This window comes from Belonocnema kinseyi, chromosome 1 (genome assembly GCF_010883055.1).
Source record: "Belonocnema kinseyi isolate 2016_QV_RU_SX_M_011 chromosome 1, B_treatae_v1, whole genome shotgun sequence".
Taxonomy (NCBI): domain Eukaryota; kingdom Metazoa; phylum Arthropoda; class Insecta; order Hymenoptera; family Cynipidae; genus Belonocnema; species Belonocnema kinseyi.
In genome coordinates this window covers 94557930-94582190 of record NC_046657.1, presented here as the reverse complement: position 1 = coordinate 94582190, position 24261 = coordinate 94557930, and the positions used below count along the sequence as shown (strand labels likewise).

Here is a 24261-nt window from a genome sequence, read left to right as displayed (position 1 = left end):
AAAGAAAGTCAATTGCAAGTACAAAAATAAGAATTTTCAACATAATATTTGATTTTTCAACTCAAAATATAAATTTTGAATAAAAAATGCATTCATTACATTTTCAGTTTAATAAAACACCAATTTAAAAATGAAAAGAATTTTCGACTGTTTAAATTTAACTAAAAACTCAACTCTTATAAAGAATAAATTTCCAACCAAAAATAAAACAGTTAAGTATTCAGACAAAAAAAGTAATTTCTAGGGGTGTGCAAGAATTTAAGAAACCTAAAACGGTAGGGTCGGACTCGGTTGCGCCAGGTTGGGTTTCGGATTCACAACCTGACCTGAAAACCCGAACCAATCTAAATGTTAAATAAAATAATGTCCTATAATTGTCGTTAAATTTAGCCAGTTTTTGGTTCAAAATTCGACAAAATAGTTGAACTTTCAACCCAAAAATATTAATTTTAAACAAAAAAGTCAATATATATCGAAATGGTTGAATTTCAACTAAAATTTCATTTTACCAAGAAGTTTAATTTTCGACCAAAAACACTAATCATCTACAAACAACAGTAATTTTCAACTATTAGATTAATTTTTAACTTAAAAAGATAACTGCAACCAAAAATGAAATAGTTAAATTTTCAGTTAAAAGAAGTCATTTTCAACAAAAAATGAAACTAATTTTTAAGAAAATAGTTTCATTTCTAACAAATTAATTAAACCTTCAACCAAATAATCGAATTTTTAATCAAACGATATGAATTTTGATTTAAAAATAAAATGGTAGAATTTTTCACCAAAACAATTAAGTTTTGGCTAAGAATAGTTCAGTTTTCTTATTGAGTTCTATTAATTCAATTTACTCATAATCGAAAAAACGAGAAAAGGGGGAAATTTCTTAAAAACAGGGGAAAAATAATAATTATTGAAAAAATGGGAATAGAGGCAAGATTGGGAATTTTGTAATATAAATGTAATTTTTAAACATATTAAGCTATTGTTTAACTGTGCCTTTGCAGGGTCATCTTTCGCAAAATTCGCAAACTTTATTTTAAGGTCACAAATTGTCACAAGAGGGAGGGTGGAGTCAAAAGTCACTGAAAATAGTGTCACGAAATATGTGGGCGCTCCCTAAGTTAATAAAATAATGTCCGTGACGTACGAGTTGAATTTCTCAGATTTTCAATGATTATTTCTTTATCTTTGAAAAAATACAAATTAGAGTTTAGTCTATTTAACTTGGTGTGAATTTTTTTCCTTATTGCTATATTTTTCTCCTTTTAAAAGTCTCTCATTTTTCCGGAATAGGGCCGAGAATGTGAAGTCGGGAATTTCTGAAAAAATTGAGCTAGAAAAACTGTGAATAGAAGCTGGAAAAGGCCTTGAATGTCGAAATCGAAATTCTGTAACAACCCTGCGATAACGCCAAACTAATATGTAAAATATATGTTGATATTATCAAAGAAATTCGGTAGAATTGCAACTCTAAGTAAAGTGATCCTAGTTAAAAAGTGCTTAATTCTGAAGTTACTAATAATTTAATGATAGAATTTAATTTCTAAAGTTTACAAAATATATATAGTATTATCACAATAAATTTATTAGCAGTGTGATCCTACTAAGAAATCCTACTTTTCGAATTTTATCTTTTTTTTATAGTTATAAATGATTGAAAAGGCTTAAATTAATTAAAAAAAATTAAAGGAAGCTTATATCTGACGGATCAAGAGCATTTCAGGGAAACAAAGGAGCAGTGAGCGTGAGATTAAACCTCTACGGTGTCAGCTTGTGCCTTGTCAACACCCACTTGACTCCCCACGACCATCTCCTAGCAGAGCGGGTCTCGGACTACAACACGATTCTCAGGGAGCACGTCTACGAAGCCCCCGACACCTCCAGCATCTTTTACCATGAGTCTGTATACATTCATGATGGAATAAACAAATCGTGGAATAGCTTCATAGCAGCAGTAATGGTAACCTGTTGTCTGCAGCTACATTTTCTGGATCGGGGATTTAAATTTTCGACTGGGAGAGGGTCTGTCGCCGTCCGACATCAACCTGCTGGTCAGGCAGAGCCAGTTGGACGTCCTTTTAGCGAAAGACCAACTCAAAAGAGTCATGACGAGTGGAGAAGCTTTCGCAGAACTCACCGAGAACGAAATCTCCTTCCCTCCAACCTACAAGTACGAGTTTGGTTCTCAGGATTTTGATCTCAAGTAAGATTCTCTTTTCTACAGTGTTTGAACACTTAATTTCTTATACCTATTTCACAATTGTGATTCCCATTTGATCCCAACGCCTCCTCTATTGGCTGTGCACACAAACTAATCGTTATACAGAACCAAATTTATATTTCGCATGTAAATTGTATATTTAATCCAAATATAAAATCCTAATTAGAGAAAACTAGTTCCAATAACTATATAACCTGGGTTTAATCCTGCGCTGTGAAAAGTGTTTACAAATTTTTGAAGTGGTGTCCACAAGATTAGTGCTACCGATGTTTACTGATATTCGAGAATTTTCTACGGTTCGTGTCGCTAATAGTACTGTATAATATATAACAGAGTGCCCACCAAGACAGCAAAAAATAAATTATCTCAATTATTTCTCACTCATTTGTCAGTTTTCATCTATTTCTTCTGGGGTTTTAAATTTTCAAATTCAAACCTCAAAAATTAGTCAATGTAGGCGCCGCACGCCTACAAGAAGGGAAATTAAATCGCTCAAATCCGCCCCATTCTACTCTCACTTCGCCCCTTACTCAATGTCTTCCTTCTCTATTCCCCCTCCTTTAAATCCCCTATTCACCTCCCCTGATTTCCCGTCACGTCCCAAACCCTTCATTTCCCCTCATTATTCATCCCTTCAGCTATTTCTCTCATTCCCTTTCCTCATTTACCTATCGCTTCGCCTACTTCCATCCCCCTCATTTCCTCTACTTACCCTCCGCTCATTTCGCCTGACTCCCCACTCATCATCTACCCCCTCCAGTCGATTCCTCTATTTCACTAGCCGTATTTCTCTCACTTCCGTTTTGCTAATTTCTTCCCATTTCTTCTCACTTTCCCTACTTCCCTTCCCCTCATTTCCCCTCCTCGGGGAAAAATGCAATGGATAAATATCCGCAGAGTGGCTGATGGATCGGAAAACCGGGAAATGATAGTGCATCTATTTTTTGACCGGGAATTTACAAATTTTTAGGGCAGAATTCTGTCCGAATCTTATTTCAACCGTTTACTAAATAATTAGTTAAATTATTTTCTTTTTGAATGTATTATGTCATTCAGTTTATAATGCGTATTTTGACAATCTGGAGCTTTAAAAAATTTCCATTTTAGATTTTAATTTTTAAGAGGGCATTTTAATTTAACCCATTAAGTCCCAAAACGAAGAAATTTCTCTCTTACGTTTGAGCTTGAATAATTTTATAAAAAAGGCAAAGAATTCATTCTAAAATATTCTTTTCTACTATTTTCCGGTATGCTCTAAACGATGCAATGGTTTAAAAACCCAAAAAGATTGATTTTCAATTAACAATTGACTATTAAAACAAAAAAATGTTTAAGCAATTTTTTTTCAATCAAAAAATAGAGGGGGAAGACATTTTGTTATCGTCCCAAATATGCATAAAAGTGCACAAAATGTATGAACTTTTCAAATCCGTTGAGTTTTTTTATCTACGATTTAAAAAAAAAAAATGGCGGCCAAAAGACGGAAACCAAAAATTTTAAATTTTGTTTTATCGATATTTTTGGTGATTTTTTCGTTCAAATCATATAAATATTTAATTACTGCAGTAAAACGGCATTTGAATAGTTTATTTTGAAATAAAATAAAAATATCTAGTGTGAAGTTGGCAAAATCATGATATTAAGATTATGAAAAATCATTTTATTGCTATTTTACGTCATTTTCACGCCAAAATCCAATGCAGTGAGTTAAATATCATTTTTTTTCAACGATTGAGTGATTCACTGATATTATTTTTATAAAATTAAAATGTGATATTTACTGATATATAATTTTACATGACTCTGCTGTGTAACGCTGAAGTTGAAGCATAATAATTGAAGTACAGTGGAACCGCGGTTATATCCTCTCTCACTTATGTAAACATTAAATTTTAATTTGATGAAAATAATATCAGTGAATCACTGAATCGTTGGAAAAAAACGATATTTCACTCACCACCTTGAATTTTGGTGTGAATATGACGTAAAATAGCAATAAAATGATTTTTCATCATCTTAAAATCATGATTTTACCTATTTAACACTATTTTTATTTTCTTTAAAAATAGACTATTCAAATACCTTCTCACTGAAATCATTAAATATGTATATGATTTGAGTGAGAAATCACCAAAAATATCGATAAAACGAAATTTAAAATGTTTGGTTTCCGTTTTTTGGCCGCCATTTTGTTTTAAAAACCCGTATTTAAAAAAACTCAACGGATTTGAAAAGTTCAGGGATTTTTTGCACTTTTGTGCATTTTTGCGACGATAAAAAATTCCTTGCCCCTCTATTTTTTGATTGAAAAAAATTGCATTTTTTTATATTTGTTAATTATTCATTGGAAATCAATATTTTTCGTTTTTTAAACCATTGCATCGTTTAGAGCATATCCGAAAATAGTAGAAAAATGTATTTTACAATAAATTCTTTGCCCTTTTTATAAAATTATTCAAGCTCAAACGTAAGAGAGAAATTTCTTCATTTTGGGACTTCATGGGTTAAAGAATTAAAAAATTCAGTCTCAAAGACTTAAACAATTTAAAAGTAGAAGTGTTTGAAATCTAAGATTCTGGATAAAAAACATTTTTAGTTGATCAACTGTGAATATAAATTAATTAATGATTTAAAAAATGAACTGTACATTAAAATTGGTAAAATTAATAGTAATTTTACAAGACGTTTCGGAATCAGTTCAAATCTTAGAATTTTCAGATTCTAATGTTAAAAATTAAATTGTTTGAATTAGGAAGTCTTATCACTTAAACAAATTTAAACGCCCGGTTGAAACTTTATAAACTATCTTCAATTTTAAAATAACTTCAAGATAATTTATTCAAAATTGAAAGCTTTTATGAAATTTTAAATATCATTTCAGTCTAAAATATTCCATTTTTAAACCAATCAATTTGAAATTTTTGAATTAGGAAAAATAACAGTTACTTAATATTTCGAAAAGTCGTACTGTTAATTTAAAATCAATATTTATAAATTAAAGATTTAAAACTAAACTTTGAAAGTTACAATTTTAATTTTTCTATTAAAAAAAATTAATTTGTAAGTGAAATTATTGAATTTTGACGTATAAATAACAATTGAACATCTATAATTTTTTTTACGGAAATTTTTTAATTAGGCAGAATTTTAAACAAATTTTTACGAAAAATTAGGACTATTTTAAAAGATGCTTAGAATTTCTGAAAAATTTCAAAAATAATTTAAAATTTGAATAAAATTAAAATAATTTGTAAATATTTTAAGATTTCGAAATAAAATTTCGAAGCATTTTGAGGATTTTTAAGCGATTAAAAAAATAATTTAACTTTTAATTTAAGAAGTGTGAAGTTTATAAGAAAAATTTAATCGTTTAACTTTTTATGTTTCAAGCTTAAAATTATTTTTGAAATTTAATTGTGACGTGGATTTACATTTTTAGAATTGAATCTGAATCTTAGAAATGTACAATGTATAAAAGTTTAAAATTATCAATTTGGTAGTTTAACTATATTTGATTAAAAATGGTTCCATTTTATACGTGTAAATTACTGAGCATGTGTATAGAAAATTATTGAATTAAAAAATTTATATGTAATTTAAATTTAAATATTTGCGAAGCGAGAAGGCCATCCTGCATCCGACCGAGACTATGAGAATTTCTGCAGAGGCTAGGAAACACTAAAAGTTAAACAATTCCTAGTTTAAAGTATTAAAAAAAGAATGTCGAAATTAACGGATCTGATACAAAATCGAAACTTTAAAAATTAGATTCAATCAAAATGAAAAATATTTGAAATTAGACAGTCCTGAAATAGTAGCCAACAAAATTGAACAATTTTCATTTCGAGGCCTTCAATTCTTCAAAGATAAAACAAATTAGGATTGACCGTTTTTGAACCAAGTTCATTCAAAATTTAACATATTAGAAAAGAAACATTGAAATATTACAAATAGTCAAACGTATTCAAGTTTAAATTTATCCTTTGTAGTTGAAAATTCATCTAATTAGTTAAAAAATCATTTATTTGGTTGTAACTTCAAATATTTGGTTGAAGATTAATTTTTTTATCATAATTATTTTTTTTAACTCAAAGTTCACTGTTCTATGTTTGGATGAAAATTTATCGTTTTTTATTTGAAAACGTATGTGTTATATTTAAAAAATTCATTTTTGGTAGATAATTATTCTTTATATCGAATTTTCATCTGTTTGGTTAAAAATTCTTTTTTTTTTTTGTTCAAAAATTAATCATTTTCGTTCAACTTTAATTTCTTTTGTTTAAAATTTAACTATTATACTAAAAACTTGCTTTTAGTTTTTGTTTACAAATTTATATTTTTTAGTTGAAAGTTTATATTTTTTAGGTGATAATGTATGTATTTCGTTGAAAAATTGCCTTATTCTGTAGAAAATTGCTGGAAAATTCTTCTTTTTAGGAAACATTGGTCATTTTGGTTAAAAATTAAATTTTTTCTTAAAAATATAATTTTAGTTGCAAACTAATTTCTTTCGTCAAAAATTGAAGTATACTGTTAATTAAATTAAAAAGTAAATTAAAAATCACCATTTAAAGATTAAACGAACGTTTGCTTTCGAGCTGAAGTGTTTCTGGATTGAAAGAAAAAAATATATGATTTAAAAAAAAATTATCCAGTTCCGGGAAATATAATGGGGAAATTTACAATCTTAAAGTGACAGGTACCTAAAATTCGAACAGGCTAGATTCCAGGTTACGATAAAAAGTGCAATTTTCAGTTTAAACTAAAAATAAAAACTTACTTCCAAAATAAGTAGTTACTAAATTGGGAAGAAATGAATTTGATTATAAAACGTTAACCAATTCTGAGTAAATCACTCAAGAATTTGGAGGTTCAAATTTCATGGGATTTGAAAATCGTTTTTGGATAGCGACGAAAAAAATATTTTTCAATTAAAAAAAAAAGCTTGCTCTCGAAGTATGGTGAGACTAAATAAAAATAAAAAAAGTTTTCTTAACAATAAAATTATTCTGTTCCGGGAAAATAAAGATTTATTGACTTTTTGTAGGAAATTAAGATTTAAAATTTTAGGTTAGAATTGAATTGGTACTTTGTTGCGAAAAAATTTGTGAATAGTGTTATTTAAAGGCCTTTACTTCGGAAAAAGAAGTATTTTATTATTTCACTGTATTTAACCCTTCAGTTATTATCAAACATATAAATTATCAAATTGAAATTAGCAAACTTTTAGCGCCCTCAATTTAAAATCATTTAAGTATAATTTATTAAACTTGAAAATTGTACAATAACATTTGAGTTCACATTTGTTCAATTTCAAATGCTCCTTATTTAAAATGTTCTAATGCCAAATATTCAATATGAAAATAATCGATTTTACTCATTCTGAAATAATTATAAATTTCAACCGCGTTTTTTCTAATTATTTGATACTGAAGACTTGAAACCTAAAATTTGTCACGTTTATTAAGGTTTTTAATTTAGAACTTTCTTTTTTATAATATTTGAATTTGAAATATTTAGTTAATGGTTTCAATTACGAATATTTGTACTATCAATGCTTTCAATCTGAAATAAATTTAAGAAAAATATATTTCACGTTAATATTGTTTTTCTTAACAGTAATTATTTAGAGTTATTCTCTATAATTTTATTTGTGTGGCGTTACTTTAAAATCTGAACTTACGTTATTTATATAAATTATGACTGTATGATTTATAAATTAATTTTTTTTACTTTAATAATATAATAATATTTTTTTAATGAGAATATTGTAACTTTTCCTCAAAGATAAAGCAAAACCTAAACCTCTAAATAACTACTGTTAATTACAAAATTTTAACCTAAATTATTTTTTTTCTGAAGTACACTTAGAAACCTCCGTCAAGATTGGCAGAAGTTATTAATTATTAAAAAGTTATTAAATTATCAATTTTATAACTCATTACAAAGATAAGCGACTTTTCAGATTTATTGTACGCATTTCGCCTCCCTAGTGTAAGGATTTAAGTAATAATTGTTAAATTTCAAACACTTTGAAATTTGAAATTATCTAATTTATAAAGTTTCCACCTAATTTTGAGAAATTTCAATTTCAATTCAAACAATGTTATATATTGTAAACTTAAATTATTGAATTAAAAACGCTTCAAAAATTCAGAAAGTGAATAAGTGACTTTCAAAGTGAATCAAGAGTTTTGAAACGAATTATTTTTATTCTAAAACTAAAAATTCAAAAAGCCTCTGGTTATAAATAAGCTGACTGTCATTTTCAGGTTTTCCCCCGGACTCAAAACATTTTCCGGATATTTCTGTTTTATCGTTTTTTTTAGTTTATAAGCCACCCTGCACGTCATATTTAATTTATTTACAACTGCAGAGAATGAAACTTAATTCCATTAAATACAAAACAAATTCATTGCCGTTAATTCGTTAATACCGAGGAATTGTCATCCAAATATTAAGCCTACATCAGATATCAATTTGAAAAAGATTTCACAGAATTTCAAAAGATCTCAGAAGATTTATTTGGATTTTGAAAAGTTAAAAAAAATATTAACGTTTCTGAAGTATTATTTCGAAATAGTTAAATGGATTTCTACCTATTTCAAGTGATTTCAAAATATTTTAAGAGAATTCAAAAAATCTCAAGATATTTTAGACAAGTTTAAGATAATATAAAGAATTTTATATGATTTAAAAACATTTCAAGCGTATTCAATATATTTTCAATTCAATATTAAATATTCGATGGTATTATTTATTAAGCGGTTTAAGTAGGGTTCAAAATATTTCAAGGCGTATTACAACACTTTCAGAGATTTCAATGGATTTCAAAGAATGTTTATTAATCTTTATTTTAAAGTATTTGAGGGATTTTCAAATCATTTAATAATATTTTAAGAGATTTCATAGCAATCTCAAAATGATTGCAAGTCATTGTAACGATTTCTTAACAGTTTTCAATGAGTTTTAATATATTTCACATGCTATTACAGAACTTCTAAAGTTTCTAAGTGGTTTCAAAATATTTCACAGGATGCGAAGTCATTTCTAAATATTTTTCAGGAATTTCAGATAATTTTGACAGGATTTGAGAAAAGTATGTGGCATTTTAAATGATTTTAAGTTGAAACCGACACTGAATACTAAGATATAAGTATTTAAATATAAACCAATATTTATTCGTATGGTTCTTGTAGGATTTTTGGCCAATGAACCATTAGCAGCTTAATTATTTAGCTTAATTAGTTAGTTCCTAATTATTGGAAAATACGTATTTGGAACTAATTTAGACCTTTTTAGAGCAACACAACTTAGTACTTAAAATATGGAAATATTCAATAATCGCGTGCATAGTGCGCGTGTTTGTTGGCTAGTTTCTTAAACTCTCAAATTGATAAGACCTTTAGAGATTTTTAAAATTTAGAAAATATTTTTCCTCATAGACGACGACCGTCCTGGACGGACAGAATTTTATTTAAAGTGAATGCGGACGTGTACGAAAACGTGAAGCTGAAGGCTGAGCAGCATACTTACAAAAGCCATTCCAGTTATGTGCAATCCGACCATAAACCTGTCACTGGCGAATTCGATATTGTGGTAATGTTATAGAAAAGTTTATTTACTTTTTTTAGAGGCACGAAGCTTTAAATTCTAAACCTCTCTTTGCAAAATAAACAAATATTCTGCAAAATATAGAACCTTTACGTTTCAAAATGTTCAATTTTTTTTTGAAAGTTTTAATTTTAAATTGAGAGATAATATAACGGCTATAATTAATTTCTTATATGACAAGAATTTGTTATTTCTTTAGTAATTAATATACTAAATTTGAATTTCTATTCGTAGTTTTGGAATTGAATAGTTTGGAAAAGGAGATCTATTAAAAGTGTTGAAAACTGACCTCACGTTAATTTTAACAACAGTGCCAGCTTAATGCTTGTGCTTTTTCACTGTAGTTTTACTAAAATTATATTAACAATCTGATTTGTTCTTCTTTAATTTAAATAATTTAATGCACCTCATCCCATTATGTCTGATTCCTGGAGTTCCCAATGCAAACCTTTTTTTATTGTGAGATATTATTTTATATGATTTTAATATTTAAAAAATTCTATAAAAATCACTGAACTTCTTTTTAAGTCGAAAATTAATATTTTTCCTATTGTTTAATATGTTCTTCTAAAAGCTTTATGTTTTCAGCGTAATAAATAAATATTAATCATAAGGAAACTTCCAAGCTACTGTATGAAATATTTATTTTCCATAAGAATGAAATTTCCCTTTCAGACTGGTTCCATTTCAAATCATGCAATGATGTCTGTATGAGGTTGTCAGAATATTTCGGCATGAAAGTATGTTATTCTACACACCAAATAAAGGAACACGTGTTTCCCCGTTTGGCTAGAAAAAAGTTTGTTTAGGTATGGTGAGCTGTTGAAGTTAACTTTACAATTCCATAAAAACCTGCCTAATTTTTTTTCTAAATGATGTAGTTTTTTTTTACCAAATATACGTATTTGTTTGGTTATTCTTCCATTTGATGAGGTATTCTTAGCTTTATCGAATGATCTGAGCAAAATATAGAAAATGGTAGCGGTTTTTCTAAAAAATTTGAAAATGGATTTTCTAGAAAAGGGCACCTTTAAAAATTTTTCCTTTTTTTTGCTGTTGTGGATTTTCGATAATATGGACTACATATTCTCCAAGTTTGGCTTTTGGTAAAGAATTTCTTTGTATACAAATTTTTTTTAAAGAAAATTCAATTTGTTAATTTTTTTAATAATTACAAAAGAAAGGTAAATATGAAGGAAAAAAGTTGCTTAGAAATAAAGTTATTTTTAAAAAGTCTATTCCGCTTTTTTAATATATGGTGCCACATCAATCTATATACTTATTTACTCAATCACGATTATCTCAATCCGGATACATTACCGCTCTCGTACAATTAGTTAAAAAATAATTTTGTGTTTATTTTTTTTCAATGGTGCTACATATCAAAAAACTGAAAGAGGCTCTTTTAAGGCCAATTCATTTTAAAACAACTTTTTTCCTTGATATTTACTCCTTTTTTCGGTAGAATACAAAATAAAATAAAGACCAATAAAAATTTAAATATTAACTTTACGAGAGGCGTTAACGTAGTCAGATCGAAATAATTCTGATTAAGTAAATAAGTGTATAAATTGATGTGGTGCCATATATTAAAAAAGTGAAATAGGCTTTTTTACAAAAAAATCATTTCGGAACATTTTTTCCCATGGTATTTACTCCTTTCTTCGGCAGATTTTACAAAAAAATTAACAATTTGATTTTTGTCGAAAAATATTTTTTAGATGGGAAGAATTTGTTTACCAAAACCCCAACTTGGAGAATATGTAGCTCATATGATCGCAAATCCACAAAAAAAGTAAAAAATTTTAAAACTGGCCTTTTCAAGGAAATCCATTTTCAACACTTTCAGAAAAACCGCCGCCATTTTTCCAATTTTGAAGATTTTGATATATTTTTCGGATGTTTCGATAGAGCTCAAAATTTATCATCATATTGCATGATTTGAAATGGAATCAGTCTTCAATGCTTTTAGGAAAGCCGAAAAATTGTATTTCGGGATTTCGTGTGTTAATATTATATCATATCTAATTTTTCAAGATACGTCCGGATGTTGATGGTCCAGGAATAGAATTTGAACCTATTTCAGAATGGTTTATAGATGAGGCAAATGCAGTTTCTTACAAGCTTGTGGACAATACGAAACCCGAAAGTGGAGACTGGATTGGTCTTTATAAAGAAGGCTTTTCCAGCATTGACGAATATCTCGTTTACGAATACGTTAACAGAGGCTTAGGTAAGATAAATTCACGCCAATAAATGCAGTTATATTTCTAGGTATAAGGCGCTTTATTTGTACTTTGTCTGCTCTCATTATTTCTAAGCACAATACTAGTCAATAATTTATTCACTTGACATAGTCTTAAAGTTCACACTGCATAACTACATACATGAAAAATAAATAAAAATGAAACTTTTCGTCTGGAATGATTTTAAATATATTATTTTATATTACTAGAATGATTCGACTTTTAGTGAAAGTTTCAGCCTAAGAAAATGTAACCCATTAACGCCTAAACGAACGGTTTTTTATGATTTTCTCAACCGCGATTTTAAATAGAAATCCGATGTTAAAAAAATTGAGACAAGTTATATTCGATGTAAAGTATTCTAAACTTTCGATTGGTGCTGTAAGAATTAAAAAAATTCATTTTAACAAAGTTTTATTTGTTTATTTAACAAAAAACACGAAATTTCGGATGACAAAAATGTTTCATTTCATATTTGACACAGAAACCGTCGTTGAATTTTAATAATTTGTGAATTTTTTTGCGTCCATGGAAACCAATTTTCAAAATCCATGTATAGATTTTTTCAAATGCAAGATGGCAGCATCCAATATGGCCGCTTAGAGCCGAAATTTTTCTTACTTATTTCGATATTTTTCTTATTTTTTTATTTACAAAAATTTTTGATGATGAATGTTTACCATTTTGCGTATGCAGATGTTTTTTGGTCGCTGATTACGAACCTGTTATCTGTTTTCACAAATTCAAGATGTCGGATCCAATATGGCGGCCAAAAATTTCGAAAATTGTTGAATTACTACGAAATTCGGTTTATAGGATTTTTTTTAGGTCACTGATTACGAATCCATTATCTGTTTTTACCAATGATATGAGACTGTAAGTATATTATTAATGGTATGTCAATTAAGAGAATCAGATTCAATATCTAACTCAGTGTCAGATTCAGAATGGGATCCAGAATCAGAATCTCCGGAATCATCTATATTAGGAACATAAATTGCATTTTAAGACTCGTTTTCGCACTCTTCAAACTCAATTTCATCAGTATGAACTTTTTTTTGACGCTTGACTTTTATGTACTACTTATATACAAGTTTTGTGTAAAAAGTTTTTCACAAAAAAATTGTAGCCAAACGAATGAACTGTTGTATTTTATTTTAGGAAGTAACTGTTATAATCTGCATATGGATAAAAATAATTTTTAAATTAGAAATGAATATAATGTAAAAGATGAAAATTTACATGTAACCTATATGACTTGCACAAGAAAAAATTACAGTATGGAATAGTGCATTCAGTAATAAGCTACACGAAAATTCTTATATACTAGATTTCATCAATACTGAACTAATTTTGACAATCTTGAACGGTATATTCGATCCGCTATAATGAATTTGTAAAAACAGATAATGGATTCGTAATGAGCGACCTAAAGAACACCTGTATACTGACTTTCATAGAAATTGAACAATTTTTTGAAATTTTTGGCCGCCATCTTGAATTTGTGAAAACTGATCACAGATTCGTAACTAGCAACACAAAAAAACCTCTGTATACGCAATTTGATAAACATTCATCATCAACAATTTGTTTAAATCAAAAAATAAGAAAAATATCAAAATAAGCGAAAAATTTTCAGGTTTAAGCCGCCATATTGCATGCTGCCATCTTGAATTAAAAAAAAATTTATACATGGATTTTGAAGGTTAGCTTCCATAGACGCCAAAAATTCACAAATTATAAAAATCCATTGACTGTTTCTGTGTAAAAATATGTAATGAAAAATTTGTGTAATTCGAAATTTCGTGTTTTTTGTAAAATTAACAAATAAAACTTTGTTCATATGAATTTTTTTCAAAATTATGACAGCGCCAATCGAAAGTTCAGAATATTTTACATCGAAAAAGCATAAAAAATCGTTCGTTTAGGCGTTAATAGGTTATTGGATCGATCAGAAAAAAATCCTTAAAACTAGTTTTTTTTGCGAAGAAATATGTCCTCTTTCACATAATTCCTTTTTTAGTGGCCCTTTTCAGATTAAAATTTGAATTATCACTGTTGAAAGTGGTGTCAAAAAAACATAGGATTTTATGGAGAGGCCTTTCGCGGGCTCCAAAAATGGTTAATTTTGGCTTTAAAGCACGTTGAATATTTTTAGGAAAACTTTGTTGAGACAGAAAATATAATGTAAAATTTAAATTACTGCTCATTTATACTTGCTTACAGGGTATTTGAGCTTAATTTGAGAAAAATGTAGCCTGGAATAAAAAATTTAGCTAGAATCAAGTCGAGTCAACATTTAAATTTACATTTTATTATTATTTAAGGTGGCTTGGGCGTTTGATGCCGTACAATGTGGGGGGCACTGTGGGGGCTATCTATCATGCGATCAGTCTTTATTTGAATTTTATTGATATACGGATATTATAATGTCATCTTAATAAAAAAGTAGAAAACGTCCAAAAAAAGTGACAGAAACGTATGATATGGTATGATATGCCTCAGATAGTCACAGCTATTGTGCAATATTTGCAGTTTTTGATTGAAATTTTTCACCAATGACATCGTCAACCCCCCTTTATTATGGTACTAATCGATTCCTTTTATTTTAAGGCACTCGGATAACATTGATTTATAAAAGTTCGTGATTTTGTTCAAGAGTATTACCTCATTCTGTTGAGCCCTCCCATAAGACTACATGTTAAAATCACAACTTTTTAATAGCGTTTTTTTCGATAATTTCATCGTCAATCTTCGTATTTCTTTTTTGCAAAGTGATCTAGTATATTTTCTTTCGATAATATCAAATTTTCAGAACTGTCTGTGATTTTTTTAAAAAGCGCCCAAGCCACCTTAAAAAACATTTTATTTATATTGATCAGCATAAAAATTTGATTTCTAATTTAGTAATTGATATCCTGTCCAAATTTTGTATTTAATTCCAAATTTCAGAAAAAAATAATGGACAGAGCTTTGACTAGCTTTCTTAGTAGCCGGACTACTTCAAGCATGCAGCTTGGAGTAAAAAGCTGAAACACTCTTTACATTATACACAATTTTCAGAAAAGTCAGGCTTGCCTGAGGAGATTTCTGCCAACACGAAACTCATAGAAACTCTATATTTTGGAGACACGGCAATCAGGACGACCGGAATGTATCGTCTCGTTTACGTGACTCAGCGCGGGGACATACTAGGCATCCTGGGCGTTAGTCAAGTTTTCCCAGGACATCATAGATAGACTCAGGCGAGTCAAGAGCAGCTCAAATGACTCTAGAAACCGATATCGATACCAGATTTTGCTTCGTCAACTCTGCGCGCACCGGCTTCAATGCGATTTCGGTTATTGATGGCACGACTTAACCACCGCGTTTTTCATTTCGGGCATGATATCCTCCGTCTTTTTAAAACAAGGTGCATTACAATCTAACTTTATGCTTCACAATGTGAAAGCGCTAAAAAGTTTGAAGATTTCATTTTGGCAACTTCTTAAAATTGTATGTGTCAAAAACAATAGAATGAATATTCGAAGATTGCCATTTTTTTAAGAATTGCGAAGGATATTTGCACCGAGAATCACTTAAAACTAGGATTAAAAAAAAAAGTTTAGTACCTGGCTTTCACGCGTTTTGGCGTGCATTGTACAATATTGATAAAAAGCAATCGGTTGGTAGCCGTATTGCTTTTTAGGGTAAAGACAGAGAGATTGTTTTTTCACCGGCGGTTAATATTCCTCCCTTCTCTCCATAACTTTTTACAATTTTGGATTTGATTTTGAATTCAATTTTTCAACACAGTCGTGAAATTGAATTTTAAATTCGGTTCTCAATCCTTTGCTGGAAGCCAATTTGGAATTACTCTTTTACATTCCAAGCGAAGACTCGCGACATCTATTAAGGACGATACAAAACTAAACTAATACATTATAACAATGATGTAACAAGGTATATCAAAATATGTATTGATAAAATAAAATAATTTCTGGAAATTTAAGAGAGGGATTTAAGCCCAGGGTGGAAGAACAACGAACTCGGTTCAGGGTATGTAACCAAGTACTGTTTGCTATGCGCTTAAAACGCATATGTTACTTTATTTTTGTAAGTAAAATTCGCCCTTAAAAAAAAATGAACAAATATATTACGGTAAGAGGGAACGAAAAGTTGCATTTACTCTCCATTCCGTTCCTTATCGGCAGACTAGGATCGCACTATCTGACGAGTACAACATTATTCTCTCAGTTTTTAATCAATAATAATATTTAATTAATTAATGTATTCTTAAATAGTAGAAATAAATAAATTACTGCGATTTTGAACTAGTTTGATGTAGAAATCAATGTTGCTGTGATGAAGATGGAAAGGGAGGCAACTTCAAAGGGATTACTTCAAAGTCCGAAAGTTAGAGCTTTAAATTAATACAATTGATAGAAAATACAATAATTTTAAAGGATTCCACTAGAGATCGAAACCCTTAATTTTTAAAGGGTCCTAGGACCTAAATGGTCCGGTCCGGATCCGAACCCGTAATAACTTCAAAGAAACGGACCCGGACCCTTTAGAATTCAAAAGGTTCGGGTCCGGACCCGGATCCTTAAGAAATTGAAGGTTACGGGTCCAGACTCGCACCGTTGAGAAATTAAAGGGTAAAGGTTCAGACCCGAACCCTTAAGAATTTAAAAGGTTCAGGTGTGAACCCGAACTCTTGCAAATTTAAAGGGTACAGGTACGGAACCGTACCATTAAGAAATTAAAGGGTCCGAGTTCGCACCCGAACCCTTAAGAAATTAAAGGGTCCAAGCTGGACCCGGATCCTTAAGGAACTCTTTAAACTCGGGTCCAAGCACAAAGGTTCCACATACAAGCCATACAAGGTGGATTCCACATATAAGCCGGATCACTCTTGCTTTAGAAAATGTATTAGGATGTTAATAATCGAAATTTCAATATTTTATTCATTCAAAGAATATGAATTTGATAACTACAATTCAATTAAATTCACTCGTTTTTAATTGAATTTGACGTTATATTTAGTTTAAATTAAATTAATTGACCTCGAGCAAATTGAATTCTCATTAAATTGTATTTATTTATAATTTAATTAAATTGAATTTGTGAAGTGGAATGTGATCACATGTACGTTAATTCACTTTTAATGTTTTTCAATTGAAGAAAATTCTCCCGAATGAAGATGAATTTCATTTGAATTAAAGTGAATTTAATCGAATTGAATTTCAGGTGAATTGGAAACAATTAACCTTAATTCGATTAAGCTTTAGTTGAATTGAATTTTAAGTCAATGTTACGAACCGTAGAATATCTTAAAGCCATTGTTTAATTTACCAAAAATTTGGGCATCGAAACGAAAAAAAAGAAATCGGTCATAATCCAAAAACCCTTAATTTTGCTTTAGAAAATATAAGAGGTTCACATAGTAATGCAAATGTATTCACTTGATTCCCTTTTAACCAAATGTCTCCAGTTTGAAAATGATCGAAGATTTTAAAATTAATTTACTCAAGGCCACGAGTGGGTCCCGTGACCAGATTCGTACGTTACCACCACTTTTTTTTATTTCCCAATTTATTTTCACCCGAAGCGCCACATCGAGTTAAAAATTTTGGATAATGAAGCACTAAGAAAGGTGGGTCTGATCCTAAATTTTAATAATTATGAAAAAAGCAAAAAAAAAGTTATTTACAACAATAAACTTTTTTCATAATTATACAAATTTAGGGACAGATCCACCATTCTTAGTGCTTCTTGTTTAGTAACCCAAATTTTCAACTCGATGTGGCGTTTCGTGTGAAAATAAGTTGGGAAATAAAAAAAGTGGCGGTAAGGTAGGAATCTGGTCACGTGACCCACTCACCACATGGCCTTAAGGTATAAAACCAATATATTTACACTTAAACTCAGACAATTCCACGATCATGTCTAGTTTGAATATCAGTCTCATCAACGCCATTCATATTCGGCAGTATTCTCAGGTCTTAGCTGGCGATGACTGGCTCATCGGCAGGAATTCTTCGAAGATTTTGAATTTGGTACCACACCATATCTCGTATGGGTCTCCGGAGGACGAAGAGACCGAAGACAATGACACCCTGGAGAGCATTTAGTAGATCGAAGGCCGACCAAGCAAGTGGGTCGCCTCCGAAGCACCAGGAGATAATCTCTATCGCCCAGTTCATTCCCATGAGGAAGAACAGTCCTATACAAACAAATAAGGTCCTCTTCGCTCGACGAATCATCCTTTGTTCTCGGCGATCCGATTCTTGATTTCTAGCCAGGCGACGCAAGTCTAGTTCTCGCTGATATATGCTTACATCCCGGGCTGTCAAGGCGAAGAAGATGAGGTTTGCGACGACGAGGACTCCCACTGGGATGTAGAAGTAGGGCATCGCTTCCTCGTCGGCTGGAAAGAGAAAACATTTTTTTTACATTCTCATCAGAGAAGGTATTAGATTTTGTAAAATTTCACCCCCTCAGTTTTTGTTAAATGTTCACGTTTTGAGACCCCATGAATCCGAAAACCAGGTTTTTACGAATGTGTTTGTATAGATGTATGTCTGTCTGTTAGATAGCCTTTGGTACACTCTTTTAGTGTCGTAAACTTAAGGCCAAGTTCTTTAGTCAGCCATTTTGGATAAAAATTAAAAGGTGAGCACATTTTGAAAATTTTTGAGACCACTTTAAAAAAAATAAAAAATTCTCTGCGGGAATGTTCATAGTATTCAAAAAGACGAACAATTTATCCTGATGACTTATTTCATAAAACCAAAAATTACCAGAGTTATTGGAAATGGTGGTCTGCCATTTCGCCACATGGTGAAGAAAAATGGAACTGGAAAGAGTAGGTATAATTTTAAACATATATTTTGATTTTTGCATAAAAGTGTTTTTATGATTGTTATATGATATATAAAACAATGATTGAATACTAAAAACAAATATTTATTTTAAAAAATAGTTTTAGACAGAATTTCCATCTTGTACAGTGAAAAAGCACATTTTTGTGAAATAGGTTTTAAAACAAATTTTATCCATATTATGCCAAGAATACGAATAATAGATGACTGGAATTTAAATACGAATTCTAACCTAACTTTTAGATCAGATTTTTAAATACTAAATATTTCATGTATAAATTAATAAAAATTTACTTTGAGTTCATTTTTGCTTCAAAATAAGTGCGTTTAAGTTTATAATCTTTTGAAAATCACAATAAAGAGAACCATAATTGTTTTTTTTTTTGTTTAGAAAAATATTTCTGCCAAAAAGTGTTTTTTTTTCACTGCACAATATGTAAATTCCATTTAAAACACTTCGTTTACGATAAAGACTTATTTTTATGATTCAATAAATACTTTAAACTACAAAAAAAAGGTTAAATACTTTTATGCACAAATTAAAATGCATCTTTAAAATCGTGCCTATTCTTTCTAGTTCGAATTTTTGTCACCAGGTGGAGTATCTCAGTTTAATCGTTCCCAATAGCATTTACACATGGACATAGGAAACAAGGGACTAGGTATGCCATTACGGGGGTGATGCAATGAGGGGGAGGTCCGCCACCGTTTGATGTCCGGCGACAAACATGGCAGCGCCCACATGTTTATATTTTCATGCACAGTTTGTCGGCAAAAATGCTCGTGCGCATAATCAAATGGCACATCGTAAGATGGCGGCTCTCCCCACTCATGGAATTCTCTCCCCTCTCGTGGATTCAACCCCTCTCACCAAAGTTAGGATGGCATGCCTAGTCTCGTGTTTCTTATGTCCATGCATTTACAAAATTCCAAAAAATACAAGAAAATGAACATTTTAAGCAAAATAAGACACGATGTGAAAAAAAGTCAAGAGAAGAAAAATATTGCTTTTTGAATGCCCTACAAGATTATCATTACCACTTTTTAAATTTTCTTGACAAATCTAAAATTCTATATTTCACCGCATAAAAAATAATGGGAAATAAAAAATTACATTTTTCGATCAAACTATATGGACTCCAATCTAACAGAACGCTGCTGAAGGTTTGTGACCTTCTCAACATTAAACACCCAACAGCTATGACTCTCGTTTCAAACTAATTGCCCCCCACACTCTCATTAATCTAGGTTTCGTGGGACGGTTGTAACTAGACTCTCCACCCTAGACGTTTTGAGACTCTTAGTGAATTATTAGGAGATGAAGTAATAGGGCACCACAACTGCGATGTAGAACACGATGCGATCTTTTAATCTTTCGATACTTTATAAATTTAAAAAACCGTGTGAAATGTGGCAGCTTAACCCCAAAAAAGTCGGTCTCATTCGAAAAGAAGGAAACCGATTCAATATAACCTTGCTTGAAATGTTCATTCGAGTACATGGCAGATTCGAAGCTGCTTGAAAAAATGACCGATTCACATAATCGCAAACCGATTCTGTTTTAACTTTCTGAATCTGCAAATGACAGATACGCACTTCACAGAGTCGTCTTTTCAATGGATTCTTTTTTCTGGATCGTTAAGGCCGAAGGAGCTTTCACAAAAGAGAATTCACAATCACGAAATTACTGTTGTTTTGAAAAGTATGTGCACAAGTGTGGGGAATAAAGAAAGACCGAGCGCGTATAGCGCAAGGTATATATATATATATATATATATTATCGAGCGCGAAGCGCGTGAAACGACAATTTCAAGTCCCTCGTACACTGCTATATCAAATGCGCTGTTCCATTACCTCCCACGCCGCTACCAGTACACTCTCCTCCGCGTCAGTGGCTGACCAATGAAAAAAAGGCCGATGAGCAGGAAGCCCTCGTTCTTTCGAATGGCATATTTTAGCATCACGACATAGGAATCCATATAACTTTTTCGAGAAAATATTCTAAACTTAAAAATCATAAATGTCAGGCTAGAAACATTTGAAAAGTGTAGAATGTACTTTCTTAGCCATGTTCCATTCTTTTATCGATAGGCGAACTTTTAGTGTCACGAAACAAAATAAAATACATACTAAAAATTTCAGGTAGGTTGTATTTCGTGATTGAAAGGTCTTCAATCGACAATATAATAAAACATGACTGAGAAAATATATTTTACGCTGTATCGCAATTATCGGTTCTGCATTAAATTGATAAAAACTTTGTCAGAACTGATTTTGTAAACATGGTTTCATTTTTTCTTAAACTAATAAAATGAAACAAATGTAGTGACGATTCTTAAAAAGTTTCTTGACTGATTTTGAACGATTTTTATAATTTTAAACAATGTCAATAAAACATCTCTATATCTACATCTCTATATCTACAGCTCTATAAAAAAATTTCATTTTGTTAATTAAATGTAACAAATTAAAGCTTTTTTCATAAATTATCATAGATAAAGTTATTCTATATTCAACAACCCTACAAAAAACGTCAGATTAAAAAATAATTCAAAAGTATTGCACTTTGGATGCGATGTTGAACAAAAGCAGATTTCCAGAGAACACCTCGTGAATGCGATTCAATGCTTAGCAATCACATATTTTCTGCTTCGCATTAAATCGCATTCAATAGCATTAATAAAAATTCTGTTTCGCATTCAGTCGCATTCTATAGCATTGACACATATTAGAACTTTCTCATTAACACGCATTGAAGGCGATATATTTCACTTTTCATTCAGACTTATTCAAGATTTATACATTATATAAGAACTCTCGCATTAAAAAATATTGTGCTTTCGTCCCAATCCGAGATTGTCGTAAAGCAGATTTCCACAGAACATCTCCTGAATGCAAAGCAATAATTTTTAATCTGACGTTTTTTGTAGGGAAGACTCGATACCCGTTATACCTTAAATTGACAGCGAAAATTTAATGTGTCCCCAACTATACGCCGGCAATGAAAACTTTGGAAGAACACTAAACTATTAAACTATCTCTCTTTTCGCAATCATTCTTCTTTTTTATTTTATACTAGCCCGAATTATTTTCTCTGATTTGAAAAAATTGCTTAAAACCTTGAATATTTTGTGGGTATAATAAAATTATTTAATATAATAAAAATAAATAAAAACTTAAACATTAATATATCATAAAAGATTAAATATGTATTTAATGAAATTCGTATTTTCACATGCTGATAAAATAAATACAGAAATTGACATTTTGATTGATGAGTAAAATGAATGCAACTTTCTGAATGATCTTTTTAAAAAACGCTGGAAAAAAATTTGTCGTTATTATTAGAGCAGTGTTTATAAAATTTTTAAAGTGTAAAGGTTACGCGTGATACGAAATTACAAATTTATACTTTGATTAATGCTAATATTTCGACAATTATTTCAAAGATTCTTGTTTAGAATTTTGCCAATGATTCATATAAAGTATTTTTGCTTTCAATTTCAGTCGTTTATATGGATATTAATGGAAATAAAATTAAAAAGTGTGAAGTTTGAATGAAGGTTTAGTGATATTAAAATTCTCACATATTTTAAATTATATGATTTTTAAATTGGTTTAAAAAATATTGTAATTGTATCCACGTATGACGTAGGACGTTTTAGGCTATTTAATGTTTTATTTTTATTTTCATGCTCAATTAAATAATGAAATATATTTGTACAAAATAGTAAGAGTAGTGATTTTATTTCATATATAGTGATGTGCAAAATCCAGACCCCTGGACTTTCCGGATTGGTCTGTAGGATGACCGTATCCGAAACTATCGTTTCGAGTCTTGCAGATACCCGTCTGAAATTGTTCGGGCTGGGTTTCAATTGACCCGACACAAAATTTTCCGGGCGGGTTGACCCATGTCAAATCCAATTAAGAAATTGACATGCGAACTTCTTAGAGCTCCAGCCAGTTGGCGGGCTGAGTGCGAGTATTCATGAAATTCAAGAAATTCAAGCAATCTATTGAATTTAAGGAATTTATGGAATTCCTTGAATTTTATGACTTCTTTATTGAATTTCATGAATTCATTCTACTTTCAAATTCTTTCAATATGTTTGACTTCTACCGTGCGTCCCAAGACACACATTTTCCCCATACAGATATGTTTTGGTGAGCTGCGCAGTAAACATTTGTGAGGGTTGTGGTTGGGAAGCACAATTGTATGACAATTAAAGGTTAGCAGTTGACTCATGTGGGGTTTACTGTTGTGCAGTAGAATGGTATGAAATTCATGGCTGCGAACTAGAGTTTTGTCGCATTTCCGGCTGCGTACTGCAGCTGTTGGATTTATGGTTGTGCAATAAAATTGTATGACACTTGAGGCTACGCAGTCAAGTTACGCCACACTTCAAGCTGCGTAGTAGATTCTAGTAGGGTTTATTGGTGCGCAGTATAATTGTGTGAAATGTATCGCTGAAAACTAAAGTCATGTAATATTTCCGGCTGCACAGGAGACAGCTATGAGGTTAATGGTTGTGCAGTATTATTTAATAACATCTAAAAGGTTATGCCGCTCGTTCAGATGCGCAGTAGTTTTATATAGTGTTTATTGGTGCACAGTATGAACGTATGAAATGTACGGCTGAAAACTTGTGCCATGACGCCTTGCCGGCTGCGCAGTATACTTATATGGGGTTTATGATGCGCATTACAACTGTATGATAATTAAGGGTGTACATCAGTCATATAGGGTTTATGGTTGCGCAATAACATTGTATGGCAATTAAGGCTACACAGTTGGATTATGTCAGCCTTCCGGCTGCACAGTAAAATTATGTGGGACCTTTGTCTGATACAAATTGTGTGATGCTTAAGACTGCACAGTATATTGTAGCCATGCACATTCGGCTGCGCACTAGACTCCTATTATAAACTTGATATTGCATGTAGAGCCGGCAGTTATTTATTCGAGTAAAAAATTCTTTACGTTTAAAATTTCTAACCTAAAAATGAATCTCTGCAGTTTTTGAATATACTTTTATCAATGTGATTACGATTCTTGAGAAGAGAAATAATACTCTTTTGGAAACACTGATAAATTTTGCCCATGTTATTTTCATTGACATTTAAAGATATTTAATTGACAATCATTTGCGTCCAATGTCTCTTTATTATGGCAACTTTAATACTTTATACAAAGAAATTGATTAAAAGAACAGTGTATTTATTATCAGTTCCTATTAATCAACAAAAACTAAATATAATAATTAATTGAGCGCTGTAAAAAAATACTTCCAGAACTTTAAGATGGAAA

General features: G+C 30.5%; 1 protein-coding gene and 1 pseudogene across 2 annotated transcripts in view; one reads left to right on the top strand and one right to left on the bottom strand.

The window, feature by feature from the left end:
- LOC117166899 (inositol polyphosphate 5-phosphatase K-like) overlaps positions 1 to 16235 on the top strand; it is a 32610-nt gene extending 16375 nt beyond the window's left edge. For both annotated transcript variants that reach the window (XM_033351352.1, XM_033351343.1), the window contains 5 exons: positions 1727 to 1902; positions 1982 to 2206; positions 9670 to 9823; positions 11876 to 12071; positions 15148 to 16235. In XM_033351352.1, the coding sequence (XP_033207243.1) occupies positions 1727 to 1902; positions 1982 to 2206; positions 9670 to 9823; positions 11876 to 12071; positions 15148 to 15323 (927 nt within the window). In that variant the 3' untranslated portion in view covers positions 15324 to 16235. The remainder of the gene's footprint in view (positions 1 to 1726; positions 1903 to 1981; positions 2207 to 9669; positions 9824 to 11875; positions 12072 to 15147) is intronic.
- Positions 16236 to 17844: 1609 nt separating this feature from the next.
- The window catches only part of LOC117169835, a 37497-nt pseudogene continuing 31080 nt past the window's right edge, over positions 17845 to 24261 (bottom strand).